Genomic DNA, 13,056 nt, shown 5'->3' with positions numbered 1-13,056 from the left:
CTTGTATCATAAAAAGCTTCTATGAACTGAAAATTGAAAGCAGAAGTAATATCACAACTCAGGATGTTGAAGGAAAGAACAAATGCCAGTTGAGAGTGTGATACTTAAAAAGCTTGGCATATCTGATTTACAAGTGGCCAAAGCTATTAAAATGTTTATTATAAAACTTAAATTATAGTGTCAATACAAGCATTTGACATTAATGTTGAGAAAAGCAATATTTGTTGGCATTTAGTTAATTACATGCTATGGAGAGAAGGATTAAAAAAAAAGCATGATCTCTATCATAATCAGTTATCTATCCAAATCTTTTTCTCCAGAGTCACTGCTATTGGGTAATTGGGTATTTATCAAGTGATTTGCACACAGCAGATAAATAACCTTTTACTTGACTTCCAGGGCCCTGTTATACAAGCTAGACACATTCCCATTTTTCTGTGCATTTATTTCTTGTTACAAAAGATTCATAAACCTTTGGATATGCATCAAAATGATCTGTGAAGCTTTATAAAGCACCTACGCTTGGATTCTATACAAAATCTACTCAATCAAAATCCACAGAGATGGGACTGGAAATGATTGTGATAGCAAGCCAAGGCTGACTACCTCTGTCTTCTTGACTCTAGTATAATCCCTTGCTTATGAGGTCATTAATTCATATGATAAACATTTATTGGCCATCTATTCTGCTCCAGATATAGTGCTAGAAGGCAGAATTTCTTACATAGATGAAAAAGATGCATTCCCTGTTTTCATTTTAGCATCAAAAATATTCTGTGGTAAGTATTCAGGTTTGGAGTAAGTTTAGTGTGCTTCAGAATGTTATGCAAGGTCAACTACCTCAGTCTTTACAGTTGAGAAGAGGTATTCCTTTAGGAGATAATATCTAAATCCTAAAAAAGCAATGGTAAGCGGTTTGGAAGTATTCAAGGTGGAGATCATAGCTTGCAGATATTGACATTTTCAGGAAATGACAACTACACCAGCAAAAATCTGTTCGATACACTTCTGCAGACACAGGCAATAACTGATATATATATAACCTTATATCATATCTCAGATTGTTAGATTATTGAAAAGCAATTTATCAGAGCTTCAACCAACACTTTCACTTCATTCAACAAAGATTTATCAAATACTAACTATGTAACAGGCTCTGTTCTATGTGCTTGGGACACACTAAACAGATAAAGATACCTGTCTTAATGATTTTAGTGTAACTAAAATATACAATGGATAGGAATAGAATATAAAAAATACATAACATTCTTCTAAAACAATTCTGCAACTACTGTCTCTTATTAAGCACTGGAAACTTTATATACTTCTTGCTTAAAGCTGGTACTTCATAATATAATAATTATAATATATGTATAATATGCAAATTAGTTTCTAGAATTAGTTTATTAAAATAATCATAAAGCAATAAATATAGATAGGCTACTCTTTCTAATAGCTATTAAGCAAAATCAGAAATCCCTAATAGCATACAAAACAGATGAAAGCTTCAAAATGAACACATGATTGGAATTTTCCCAATTATTACTTTAACAGATTGATACCACTCTTGGCTTAAACTCTCTTGCTCATCAGCAGACAGTGAAATGATGATTTATTTTGCTGCCAAAACAAAAATACCGTTTCATATGGTGTTTTTCTCTATCAGATTACTAGGTTAAAGCAAACTACAATTTTAGAGGTAATATAGGCAATGAGTACCTTCAAATATTTAGAAGTGTCTTTGAAGAGAATGTGCAAAAACTGTTCTCCAAATTAGGAAAGCTAGAGGGATATCCCAATTCACTCACTAGCAGAGAAAAAGGGAGGGATCTAATTACTGCTAACGACAAGACATGAGTAGGTCACTTGACACCACTCCCAAGTTAACTAGATTTAACCGTGTTCCAGTCCACTGGGCAAAGTTAAGAAGACAATTTATAATCTAAATAGTGACTATATCATATACTGTGCATTCTGGCATCTGGGTAGACCCTGAGGACAGAAATAAAACTAATTCATAGTCATTACCCCCCAGGAACTCCTATGCGAAGACTAACAGATAAATGAATAATTTTTTTAAAATTATGATATATCTTTTTTAGCAAACTGTGTATCTTTTAGTTACATTCTCCCAGGTGATTACATTCCAAACAGCTTTTAGGTAATCAGATCTGACACTTTTATACTGAAGGTAATAAGCATACTACCATATATCATTCTCCCAAAGTGGACTAAGACCTGTGGTTCCTTGAAACAGATCCTAATTAGAACAGGCAGCAATTTGTAAGTGTCCTTATTACTTAATGAAACCAAGCCAACCCCAGTCTGAACCTTGAATGCTAACAGATACATGTCAATTTCTCCTGAAATAAGTCAGAGGAAACAAGGTAACATTTCCGGGCTTCCTGCAACAGCCTTTAATGTTCTCCACCATCATTAGGGCTTAGGTTTGCTCTTAAAATGGTAAGAGTGCTATGGCCTCCACCACTGAACCTTAATGCAGGCTGAAGAACTATGTGAATTATAACACTGCCATTTGCCAAGTCCTCTATATTTCTCCTTGGTGGCATTCAAGTTATTCACACAATTGACATGAAGCTTACTGTGGTGCAGTTGCATGATTTGTCCATTAATGTCAGGCCCCAGGGCATTATAATCATAAGCCAGGAAGGCTGTGTGGAAACATTATAACACACAATAAAGTAAGCATGGACAAACGATCAAAAGCACAGGCTCTGAAACAAGATTGTCTAGGTCCAAATCCTGGGTCTATCACATAGAAGCTGTGTGACTTGAGGCACGATAATTAACTTCACCTTTTTTCAGCTCCTTCATGGGTAAAATGTATATTTTATGGGCGCCTGGGTGGCTCAGTCGGTTAAGCATCTGCCTTTGGCTTAGGTCATGACCTCAGGGTCCTGGGATCAAGCCCCACATTGAGGTCCCTGCTTAGCGGAGAGTCTGTTTCTCCCTCTCCCTCTGCCGCTCCCCCTGCTTATACTCTCTCTCTCTCTCTGTGTCAAATAAATAAATAAAATCTTAAAAAAATGTATATTTTAATATTAGCTTATTTCCGGGGCAATTTTCAGAATGAAATAAGATTCTATGTGAGAAGTGCTAACAACAGGACCTGGCACGTAATAATAAGCGCGCATTTAGTGTTAGATCTTACTATTCTATCTGCCTGGAGATATGAAGCCTGATCTAAATCTTGAAGTAGGAGAAAACATTTGCTAGATGGATGAGAAAGGAACAGATATTCCAAGGAAAGAGAATAGTGTGTTCTAGGACAGGGGAGAATACGGGCAAGAGGTTTAACATTGCTGAAGTGGAAGGTAAATGGGGGCAGGTTTATGGCAGGTGTGAAATGACTGGTCATGAGCCTGAATGTACAGAGGGGTCCCATCCTGAAGGCTACTCTCCATCATGCTAAGCCTTTTGCACAACATATTTTTTCTCAAAACCAGTGAAGTATTTTGAAGACTCATCAGCATTCAAAAAGAAGAGTGACAGCTAAGAGGTTGTGCTTCACTGTTCACTCTAGCCTAAAGAGAAAAGTCAGGGAAAATAGCATAATATGCATGGCTCTTCTCTCTCTGCAGAGCTCTCTAATAAGAGCACAAAGTGAAAAAGTGCTTTAGAGTTTCTTATTAGCTTTGTCAGGAATTGCAACCACTGCCCTTTCTGGCAGTCATCCTTTGGGAAGTTGTTTGTGAAGAGCTGAGTGGGGAAGGAAAGCCAACCACCTCACACAGTGGAAGGTTCACGCCTGTAAGCCCGGATGCCAGTTTACCAGTCAGACAGAGGAAGGAAGCTTCCACGGACACTCTATGCGCTCAAGTTCTATGAATAGGGACCTTCATTTGCCTGTGCAGTACAGGGCCATTCAAGAGCAATTAAATTTGTTTAAAATAAGAAAGAAATGCTTTTTAAGGAAAAAAAAAAGGAGGTTTTGAAGGGATTGCAAAAGTTTTTTGTGCTAAAGCACTTTTACACAGGTTTGTTTTAGTTCTCAATTGTCAAGTCGTATTTAAGCTGGTCTCTTACTCTGAAATATGATAACCTTTCTTTTCTCTGAGTTCTTTCTCCTAAATTAATAGCACTGTCTCTAATTCCATGCGCAGCAAGCAAAGAGTTTATTTTACCAGATAACAGTAGGTCTGGTGATCAGCCAATGTCTAAAGAACCACTAGCCAAGTCAGTAGTAGGCCAAAGACTGCAACCAATAGACACTACTCACTAAATCACTTTAAAATCGACTTTCATCTTCTCTACCAGCTAGTATTATTCAGGTTGAGTTTTGAGACAACGGAAAGTAGGAAAAAAAGGCCTATAAAAATAAAATTATATTAGGGTTTTGCAAGAAAAATAAGCACATATAGTAGACACATTATAATATAGAAAAACAGTTTAAAATGAAAAAAAATTAAATCTTTATGTTCTGAATAAAATTGCAAGAGAAATTAGAAGAAAAAAGTCCAGATTTAGGAGAGTCATTAGAGTATACCAAAAGCTACACTGAAATCTGCATTTAAAGTTGCCTCTTTGGGGAGAGAATTTAGGGAACACTGTAATTTTTTATAGCATCTGTGTATACCTCTCTTTCTCCTTTGCTAAGGAACAAAACTTCAATGGTCAAAAACAAAGTTTGGTTTCCTCTCACCACTCCCAGCTCAGGTCACATTTCCCCAGTATCAAATGAGGGAAGTGGAGGAGTAAAAGCAGAAATGCAGATCAGCTCTCAGCCCCCATTCTGTAGTTGCCTTGAATTCCTAATGATTACACCAACTGCCCTTAATTATTTCTCCAAAGGTAGGAGGAAAGAAAAGTGTGTTTAGAATACAATGGAATTCTGGCTTTTGGATACCTTAGTATAATCATTAAAAACTATACAAAATGATGGGCTAGCTCAGTACTTATAAAGCCCTATATTCATATAAATTGTTAGTGTTGATCATGAGTATAAACATTAGCTTCCACAGTCTCTTCTTCAGGACCCTAAGGACATGTACTGCTTCCCTAAAGACAGGAAAACTCTTCATTCTGTGGAAATACTAGATGTACCATTGTTGTTGCCAGCACAACAAATGTCATGGTGATCTCTTAGGAGTGTCTACTTCTCTATAGATTAATGTCCATTTATTCTTGAGGTCGAAGTTGTTTGTGTCGTCTCAGATGCCTTAACAATCCAAAAGAAAAATTAATAAGTGCTCTCCTATATTTTCCCAAAGTTTGCCACTTGTCTGGGGAAAGATTATCTAATAAACAAACAAGCCATTTCAAGTAATAATTCATTATCTGGTTTAGTACTAAAACCATACATATATATAGTATTTATCATCCAGTCAATCTAAAATCATAGAAATTTGACATCATTCGTAATAAACACATAGATGTATTATTAAATGAATATATTATTTGAAGTAAATATATAATTTATAATATTTTTATATTATATAAGTATATAATTTCTTAGCTTCTTGAAAATTTGAAGTGTGTCTGGTCCTCCATTAACAACTTTAGAGTGCATAAAAGACTATGTTCCTAATCCAGCAACACACACACACACACACACACACACAATATTTTACAAACTATTATGCTTTCTACTCTGATACTGATAAACCTATAGATTCTCATAATTAGATATATTAACAGTATAAATGATCAAAAATTACCTTTCTCCAAACTCAGGAAATTCAGGAATTTTTAAATGCATTTTATAACTCTGTTTCCTATCTGATTTTCTTTAAATCAATCATTTTCACTTATTCCATCTTCTCACTAAACTCCAACACATACAATTAAGCAATATTTGGTCATTCCATAAAGTCTCAGACGTACTACTATTTACGAATATTTTTACCACTATTGCAGACCTTCACTATATTTACTTAGAAAAACACTGAATATTATAGAAATATTTTTATGTTTTTATGAGAAAAAGCATTCAGCTAATAACTTTTCTGTGCCTTGGTTTCCTAATTAGTGAAGTGAGAGGTAGTGAAGAGAAACAATCTCTACTATAATTTCTATCTCTAGCATTCTCTTTAAAAAACCTAATCTAAACATCTTTTCTTCCTTTAAAAAATTCAGCTTTTTATTACACTGACACTCAACTAAGCTTGATTTGAGTCCACTCATTATCATTCGCTATCAAATAGGCAATGCTTCAATAAATTAACCAAAGTGAGGAGAGGTTTTTCAGAAAAGAAGCAAACAGACTGTTTAGTTTGGGGTTTTGTTTTGTGTTTTGTGTTCTTTTATTTATTTATTTATTTATTTATTTATTTATTTATTTATTGTCAGAAATCCTACCCGAGAATGGAAAGAGATTCATGTTTACCTTGCTATATTTTAGGGACAACTTAACTTGAATAATATGCTCTTTCTATGTTAGTCACATTGAAGCAAACACAGAACCTAAAATAGTAATTAAATGAATTGTAAGCAATTATACTACCTAGGTATATACATCTCTCATTTGCAACTTCACAGTTTTGTTAAAAAAATATCAGAATACCTCTTAGAGAATAATTTTTATAAAGTAGAGTCTCAGTTAAGTATTTATTATGAAGTAAATTGTCACTTTAAGATATTAATAAACTTAATTTAAAAACTAGCAGACAATTCTGTGAAAGTGTCTATATTTAATTGAATATATATGTGGCACCTAAATCTGTATAAAACAAACAGGAAGATGCTTCTTATAAGATACCTGGTTTTCTTTTTTGTTTTCCTATTGGACTGTGTCAATTTTTATTTAATAAACAAGAGGAAAGACAATTAAATAATTCTAGCAGACACTGCATTTGTTATCAGAAGTGTATCTGACCTTCTAACTGATTCATGATTAAGAAGCCACAGGGACAAACTTGATCTCTTTGCAAAGCTGGATTAGCACATACTCTGGAGGCCAGCACCATTTCACCTGCTGATCCTGGGCACTCAAAACACTCCAGCAAGGCTCACTACCAATTGCTGACAAGCTTTGAAAGGTGCTCATAAAATTAATCAACTTTTTGCAAGACAAGTATTGGCTTAACTACCAAAGGTTGAGTACCATTTTAACTAGAAAAAATGATTCAATTAGATACTATTTTTCTTAGTATTCAATTAGTTTAACTTGTTTTTAAAGGTCTTAAAACCATCACGCTGCATACAATCAGAGCACAGTCACTATAAATTCCAGGTAAATCTCAGGTCCTCTCTAATAGCCAGTGGACTAACTGATAAAGAAATCCATAAACTTCTGAGATAAAACATTTATGTTAACCACAGGGAAATATATGAAACATAAAATTGAAATTAACACAAATGAATATATTATAAAATAACTCTTATACTAAATCATTATAAATACTAAAAATTTTTAATAGGCATGTTAAAGATGACCAAGTTGTAGAGTTTGGATTTGCAAAGTAAAATAATACGATTCTATGTGAGAGTATAAATTTTCTTTCAATCCATTCACTCCAAGAACTATTCTTTGTAAGGCAGATACTTTAGGATTCTAATTACACTTTCTTTAGAATCTGATTTATTATGAACCCAGAATTCTTTCAGGCGTTAGTGTCTTAAATCCAAGAAATACAAATTTTAGATGAAAATAGGCTGTTCTAAATTACCTTTTGATTTAGCAACCAAATTGCACCACTGCATCTTACAGACATCAATAAATTATAGTACATAATACCTTTATTTAGAAACTGAAATGAAATCATATTCATTGTTACTTCAATTGCAAATCTAATGGCTAGCATAAGAACTGAACACTGGGTTTATTTTTCCCTTGTGTGATGATTCAGGCCAGTGTTTCCTTTTAAAGCATTAGTATACTATTACTTCCTTGTTGAAGTTTATTAAGTGGCAAAAATGCCAAAAGAGTAGATTTGTAAATATTACTTAGTGGGAAGTAATAAGCACCTAGCAACTTCATGACACGAATTACCGAATCTTACAGTCTGAATATCCAAATACTCTTGTAACTTTTAAGACATTTCGTCAGAAGTGACAAGCAAAAACAACATGTGATCCTTAAGCTTTGCTATTTCCCACGTTATTGGCCTTATAATAATAAGCAGGGTTCTTTTTCCACCATTTACTTGATGTGGTACTGGGATGTTTGTTTAAAAGTGTTTCAGGTTTGAAGCTAGATTGAAAAGAGACAATTTATGCAACACAAGTGTAGAAATTTGACCTTTCTGATATCCTTAGAGCTTTAGGGGAGGCCAAATGTGGAAAAGAAACATAAATATCTTTATTGAAATAATTCCTGAATGTCTGCAATGGTGCCTCTTGAGTTTATATCTCAACCATCTTCATTAGAGAAAGTTTGGTTTCTATATTTTTAAATTAAGAGCTGGAATTGTGATACATTTGTCCATATGTATGTGTAATAAGCTGGAAAAAAAGTAGTAGAGCTGTCCTTTCTTAATGGAGTTCCTTTTCCAGCATCACTGTAGTTAGAAGAATTTTAAGAGGTCCTAGGTTCTAAGGCAGCTACTTAAATTCCAGATAATAAATAAAACCAGCAGAGGGCAGAACTGCTGACAGAAATGACCAACCCAGCCGGTGACCAGGTACCAAAGGTAAAAAGCAAACTTTTGATGGATTCCACTTTCAAAGACTCTACCATTTATCCTTGAAAATATTGAAATGAATGAATCAAAATAATTAGCATAACTTGTATCCAAATTGAAGCAAAATTTAAATTTGAGGCTCTGACTGTATTTACCAGGAAAAGCCAAGCTAAGAATAATCCAGCACTGCCTGCTACTCAGGAAGGTGAGCACCACTAAGCTTGGGGAAGGAATACAGACCAGGTTTCCCAGAGTTCGGCCTCCGGGAGCGCTAATTCCCATTAGGGAGAACTCAGATCTTGGCATCTACCAGGGCCAGACTCAGGTTTCTGCTAAAGCCTGCGCATTTGGGATTGACAACTTCTTTCTCCCTCAGCCAATCCTCGCCACCCTCCTTCCTACCCCCCACTTCTCTGTGCACTCCCGACAAAGCTCGCTTTTCTACTCTAAGCTGTTTGGGCTCCGTTAACTCCAAAGGCCTTTGCCCGCCAGTCGTGTCTACGGCACCTAACGGACCGCTCCAGCCAGATGCCTTTGCGGGAAAGGGCGGGGGAAGGGGAGGGAGGAGGCAGAGGGGAGGAGTGAAGTCGCTCTCCCTTCTTGGGTACTGACAGGGCTGCAGTCTTCTGAGCAGGTCTGGTCATTGAATATTTGGTGGTGCCACGTAGGAACTTTTCCTTACCTCTCCCCTCCCACCCCATCCCAGGCCCCCTCCTCTTCCCTCCCAATCCCTATTCCTCCTCCCCCACCCCATTTGCTTGGCGAGTTTCATCATTCTCCAAGAGAACTGCACGTCCAACCTGCAAGAAGAAGTGGGGGTTGGGAGTGGGGGTCATAGTAGAGAGGAGTGGACTGATATTCAGGGAGAAGTCTTCTCCCTATCTTCAACCCGTTCTTTATAATCTGCCAAATTTTCTTCCACTTAAAATGCCAAACACACACACACACACACACACACACACACACACACACACGGTGTTCTCAGTCTTCTAGATTCATCACCTCTGCTTTCTCTTATATCCCTAAAAGTAAAAGAGCCTGTTTCTCACTTTGTTTCACACAAAGAACTTTATCAAGGTTCATTTTATACCCTTTCTCTATATTTTCTCCTCAGCTCACCCTTAAAAAGATATTTCCATTAGTTAGAATCTGAAGAAACCAGAAGATGTGTTCAAAGGGCAGTCTAGGGACTAGTCCTCAAACAAAAGCTTTGTACAACTGCCCTTGTATTCAAGGTAATATTTTTCCTCTTTTCAAAGACGCTGGAAAGTGGTGAAGGGCATTTCAGCAGGCTCTGTGCCTGACAGATCTTTTTCCCTGCTACCTCTTCTCCCATTACTGTCCCGCCTACATCCATCTCTCTCTCCAGCCTTCACTTCAACCTGGTGGCAGTTACAATCTGGATTTTATTTAAGAGAATTGTTTTGGGGTTTTGGGGGGTGGGGGGTAAGGCGGGGGAGAAAGGGCAAAGAGGGGGAGGGGCGCAGAATGACAAAGACCGACGGCACTCTCCCACCTCCCCAAAACCATTTTTTTCTTACCTCCTCTGACCTCTCTAGCCTGGAAGACGAAAGTCAGTGCGAGGATTGTTATGGTGAAATTCCAGAGCCACCGTTTCGTTTTCCACCTAGAGGACCACCGCTCCATCTCCGAGCCCCGCATTCAACTGTGAACTCAACCCACGAAACTGCGATTGCAGACCAACTTCGTCCCTTCCCAGGTATCTTCGGGGGTGTTTGCTACACAGCCATTGAGGACGGAGAGGGGTAAAAGTCAAAGGGCTTTTTCTTTAAAATTTGATGGTTTGCTTCCTTCCCGTGTCTCGCCCCCTCCTCTCCCTCTCGGTTGGCCCCGCCGGCCGCGACCCTCCGATCCGTCCTCTGCGGGGCCCTGCCTTCAGACTGAAGGCAGATGAGGGGCTTCAACCGAAAATCTGAGAGGACTGCGTGCCCCTAAAGCCTTCATGCCGTCAGTGGGCCGGACGAGAGGCTCTGGGCAGCCCCCTCCTCCGCCCACTCGGCTCCCGCGCCCCCCTTACCCTGAGAGAAACTGACAAGCCGGCTGAGGGTCAGACCCAATCACACGCCTTTCGGGCTGCCGCGAGCCCGCCCCCCTCTCCCTGGGCCCAAGAATCAGGACTCTGGGCAAGCCCAGCCCACCAACCACCCCCCATCTCCCCTCTCCTCTCCTCCCTCCTCTCCTACCCAAATCCCCGAGAAGAAATGGGAGGGAGTTACGCGGGACGCGTGCTTGGCTCCAGCACTTTGGGAATGAAAGGAATTGCAGGAGAGCCCCGGAGCCCACAGAGTTTTCAAGGAGCTTCTGTATTCAATAAAAACAGCTACTTGTCTACTTGCACTCGTCTGTTAGCCTCTCGTTCGTCGGCGGGGGAGGGGAGGAGCCCAGCGTCTGATTTGCCACACTGCTGGAGTTCTGGGCTGGCAGCCGTAACCTTATCCTTGTGTAAAAATCTGCTTCTTATAGCAGACGTGGAACCAGAGGACTCATTGCTCTGCCTGCTCCGAAAAGTATTTTTATTTATTTACTTTTTAAAACTGAGAATTAGAAGAAAGGGATGAAGGTGAGATGGAGGGACCCAAGAGGTCAAAACCCCTGATCTTAAGAGTGAAGCTGTCCTTCGAATTCTGAAACTGACAAGTTTCTCTCTTAAATGTTTAAATTCTGCACTACCTTCATTCAGAGTCTCGTCTCTTAAAGAGCTGAACTGTACTCTTGAGGCAGGAGGAGAAAGAGATGTATGGGAGCTGACATTGAGGGGGTGAGTAATTTAATTTTCCAGCTGATTCTGACCTGATCTCCAATGGGGGTGCAAAGCTGGAGGAGAAAAGACAAGGAAGGATACTAGCAGAGATATACAAGCATTTAGGCCCACAGCTCCTCTAAAGGGACTCAGGAGCTGAAAACATGGTCACTCCACAGAGGAAATAATAAGGGGCAGGTTTCTAAATTCCCTCTATTTACCCTTCCTCAAAGTAATCCACTTAAACCTGGAATATAGATTCCTTGGTCATTTTTTCCAAGCTTAAATTATTCCCTCCTGTTGGCTCCTTTTTGTTCCTTAATATTTCCTGAGATGTCTCTTTCAAAAATTTTCTGGAACAGTGCCCAACAAGGTAGCCAGCATACATCAGGCACTCAGTAGAGATGGACTGAGTGAATGAATACATTTTCCTGTTGACAAAGACTGGACACTTCGACCAGGACCTATGCTGAGTATTTAAGACGTTTCAATGTTTAAGGATTCTCAACTAAGTTTATGAGGCCCATATGTCCACTAATCTCTAGAAACCTCTTTTTCTGTTAGTTATTATCAAAATATACCTCATGATCTACTAGATTAATCAGATAATCCATATATGTGGTTTAGAAGTTGGAAGGAAGGCTTTCAGAGACAGGATGGAGGCCCAAGATGGAATTGTTTAACATAGATGAGGCATATAAAATGAGGAAAGCAACTAATATTAAAGCAAATATACCTGCAAGATGACTGTCACCCTCTGTGACAAAGAACCATTCCCACATGAAGAAGTTTACCTCTTCGATAACAGTTTAAAAGAAACGAACATATGAAAACCCCACTTTATGTTAGAAATGCTATTGGCAGAATGTTTGGGATGCCTTATACTAGCTGCAGAGAAATATCACCAACTAGCTTTTCAGATTCCAACTCAAGTTATTAATATAATTTCATAAAATGATTACATATTATATTGTGTTTAAATGTGGAAAGTACAATTACCAATTAAGAAATTTATGATGGAAATATAGGTCAGTTTACCATCTTAATTATCCTTCATCTTCTCAAAATGAAAAATTTGTATTTTCAGTTGCAAAACTTTCTGAAACACGATTTTTCTGTTCAATTCTTTCTATATTTCTGAACTTGTTTTATAGGTCTTCTCCTAGATGTAAAAGAGCAAAATAAATACAAAGTTTAGAAATACATATTTGTGAGGCTGCCAGATTCATGAACCAACTCAATAGGCAGAGATAGCTAACAGCGTTTGCAGCAATATGTAGGGATGATATTCCAAATTGTTTCTCAATAGCTCTCCTGATTTACTGAGAATTCCATGGCCTGATAATGTTCTAGAAGGTGAGAAATGATGCAGTCTAGCACGCCCCACCTTCTGGTCACATCTCAGGCCTTCTCACTGGGGTGAAAGGGTCCTTTCAGGCAAAGTGTCTTGGGTGAATAGAGTTATTACTACCTTATGCTTTCTGTACTCTGTGGTCTAAATTCCTCTGGCCACAGCCCATCTAGGCATAACCTGGGTCTGAATTAATGCCTCTGGAAGGAAATATAGTAGATTCATGGTAAGGAGTAGGTAATTATGTCTAACCCCTGCAGTCTGTAGCCAGCTGCCAGACCTAGAGCCTCCCAGGAGCCAGAGCATGGAGTTACAGGAGGTGAATTCTGCAAAAGGAAGGGTAACACTAAACAACAAAGGGA

At 38.2% G+C, this 13,056-nt stretch overlaps 1 protein-coding gene and 1 pseudogene across 4 annotated transcripts in view; both read right to left on the bottom strand.

Annotated features, from left to right (window-relative positions):
- The window catches only part of COL11A1 (collagen type XI alpha 1 chain), a 188,222-nt gene extending 177,720 nt beyond the window's left edge, over positions 1-10,502 (bottom strand). For all 4 annotated transcript variants that reach the window (XM_008697640.2, XM_008697642.2, XM_008697639.2 and 1 more), the window contains exon 1: positions 10,124-10,502. In XM_008697640.2, the coding sequence (XP_008695862.1) occupies positions 10,124-10,244 (121 nt within the window). In that variant the 5' untranslated portion in view covers positions 10,245-10,502. The remainder of the gene's footprint in view (positions 1-10,123) is intronic.
- On the bottom strand, positions 2,099-2,655 carry LOC103669381 (annotated as a pseudogene).
- Positions 10,503-13,056: the final 2,554 nt, after the last annotated feature.

The sequence above is a fragment of the Ursus maritimus genome, unplaced genomic scaffold, assembly GCF_017311325.1.
Source record: "Ursus maritimus isolate PB19 unplaced genomic scaffold, ASM1731132v1 scaffold_12, whole genome shotgun sequence".
In the NCBI taxonomy this organism is placed as follows: domain Eukaryota; kingdom Metazoa; phylum Chordata; class Mammalia; order Carnivora; family Ursidae; genus Ursus; species Ursus maritimus.
The sequence above is the reverse complement of the archived record's forward strand: the minus strand, read 5'-3'. Positions and strand labels throughout refer to the sequence as shown.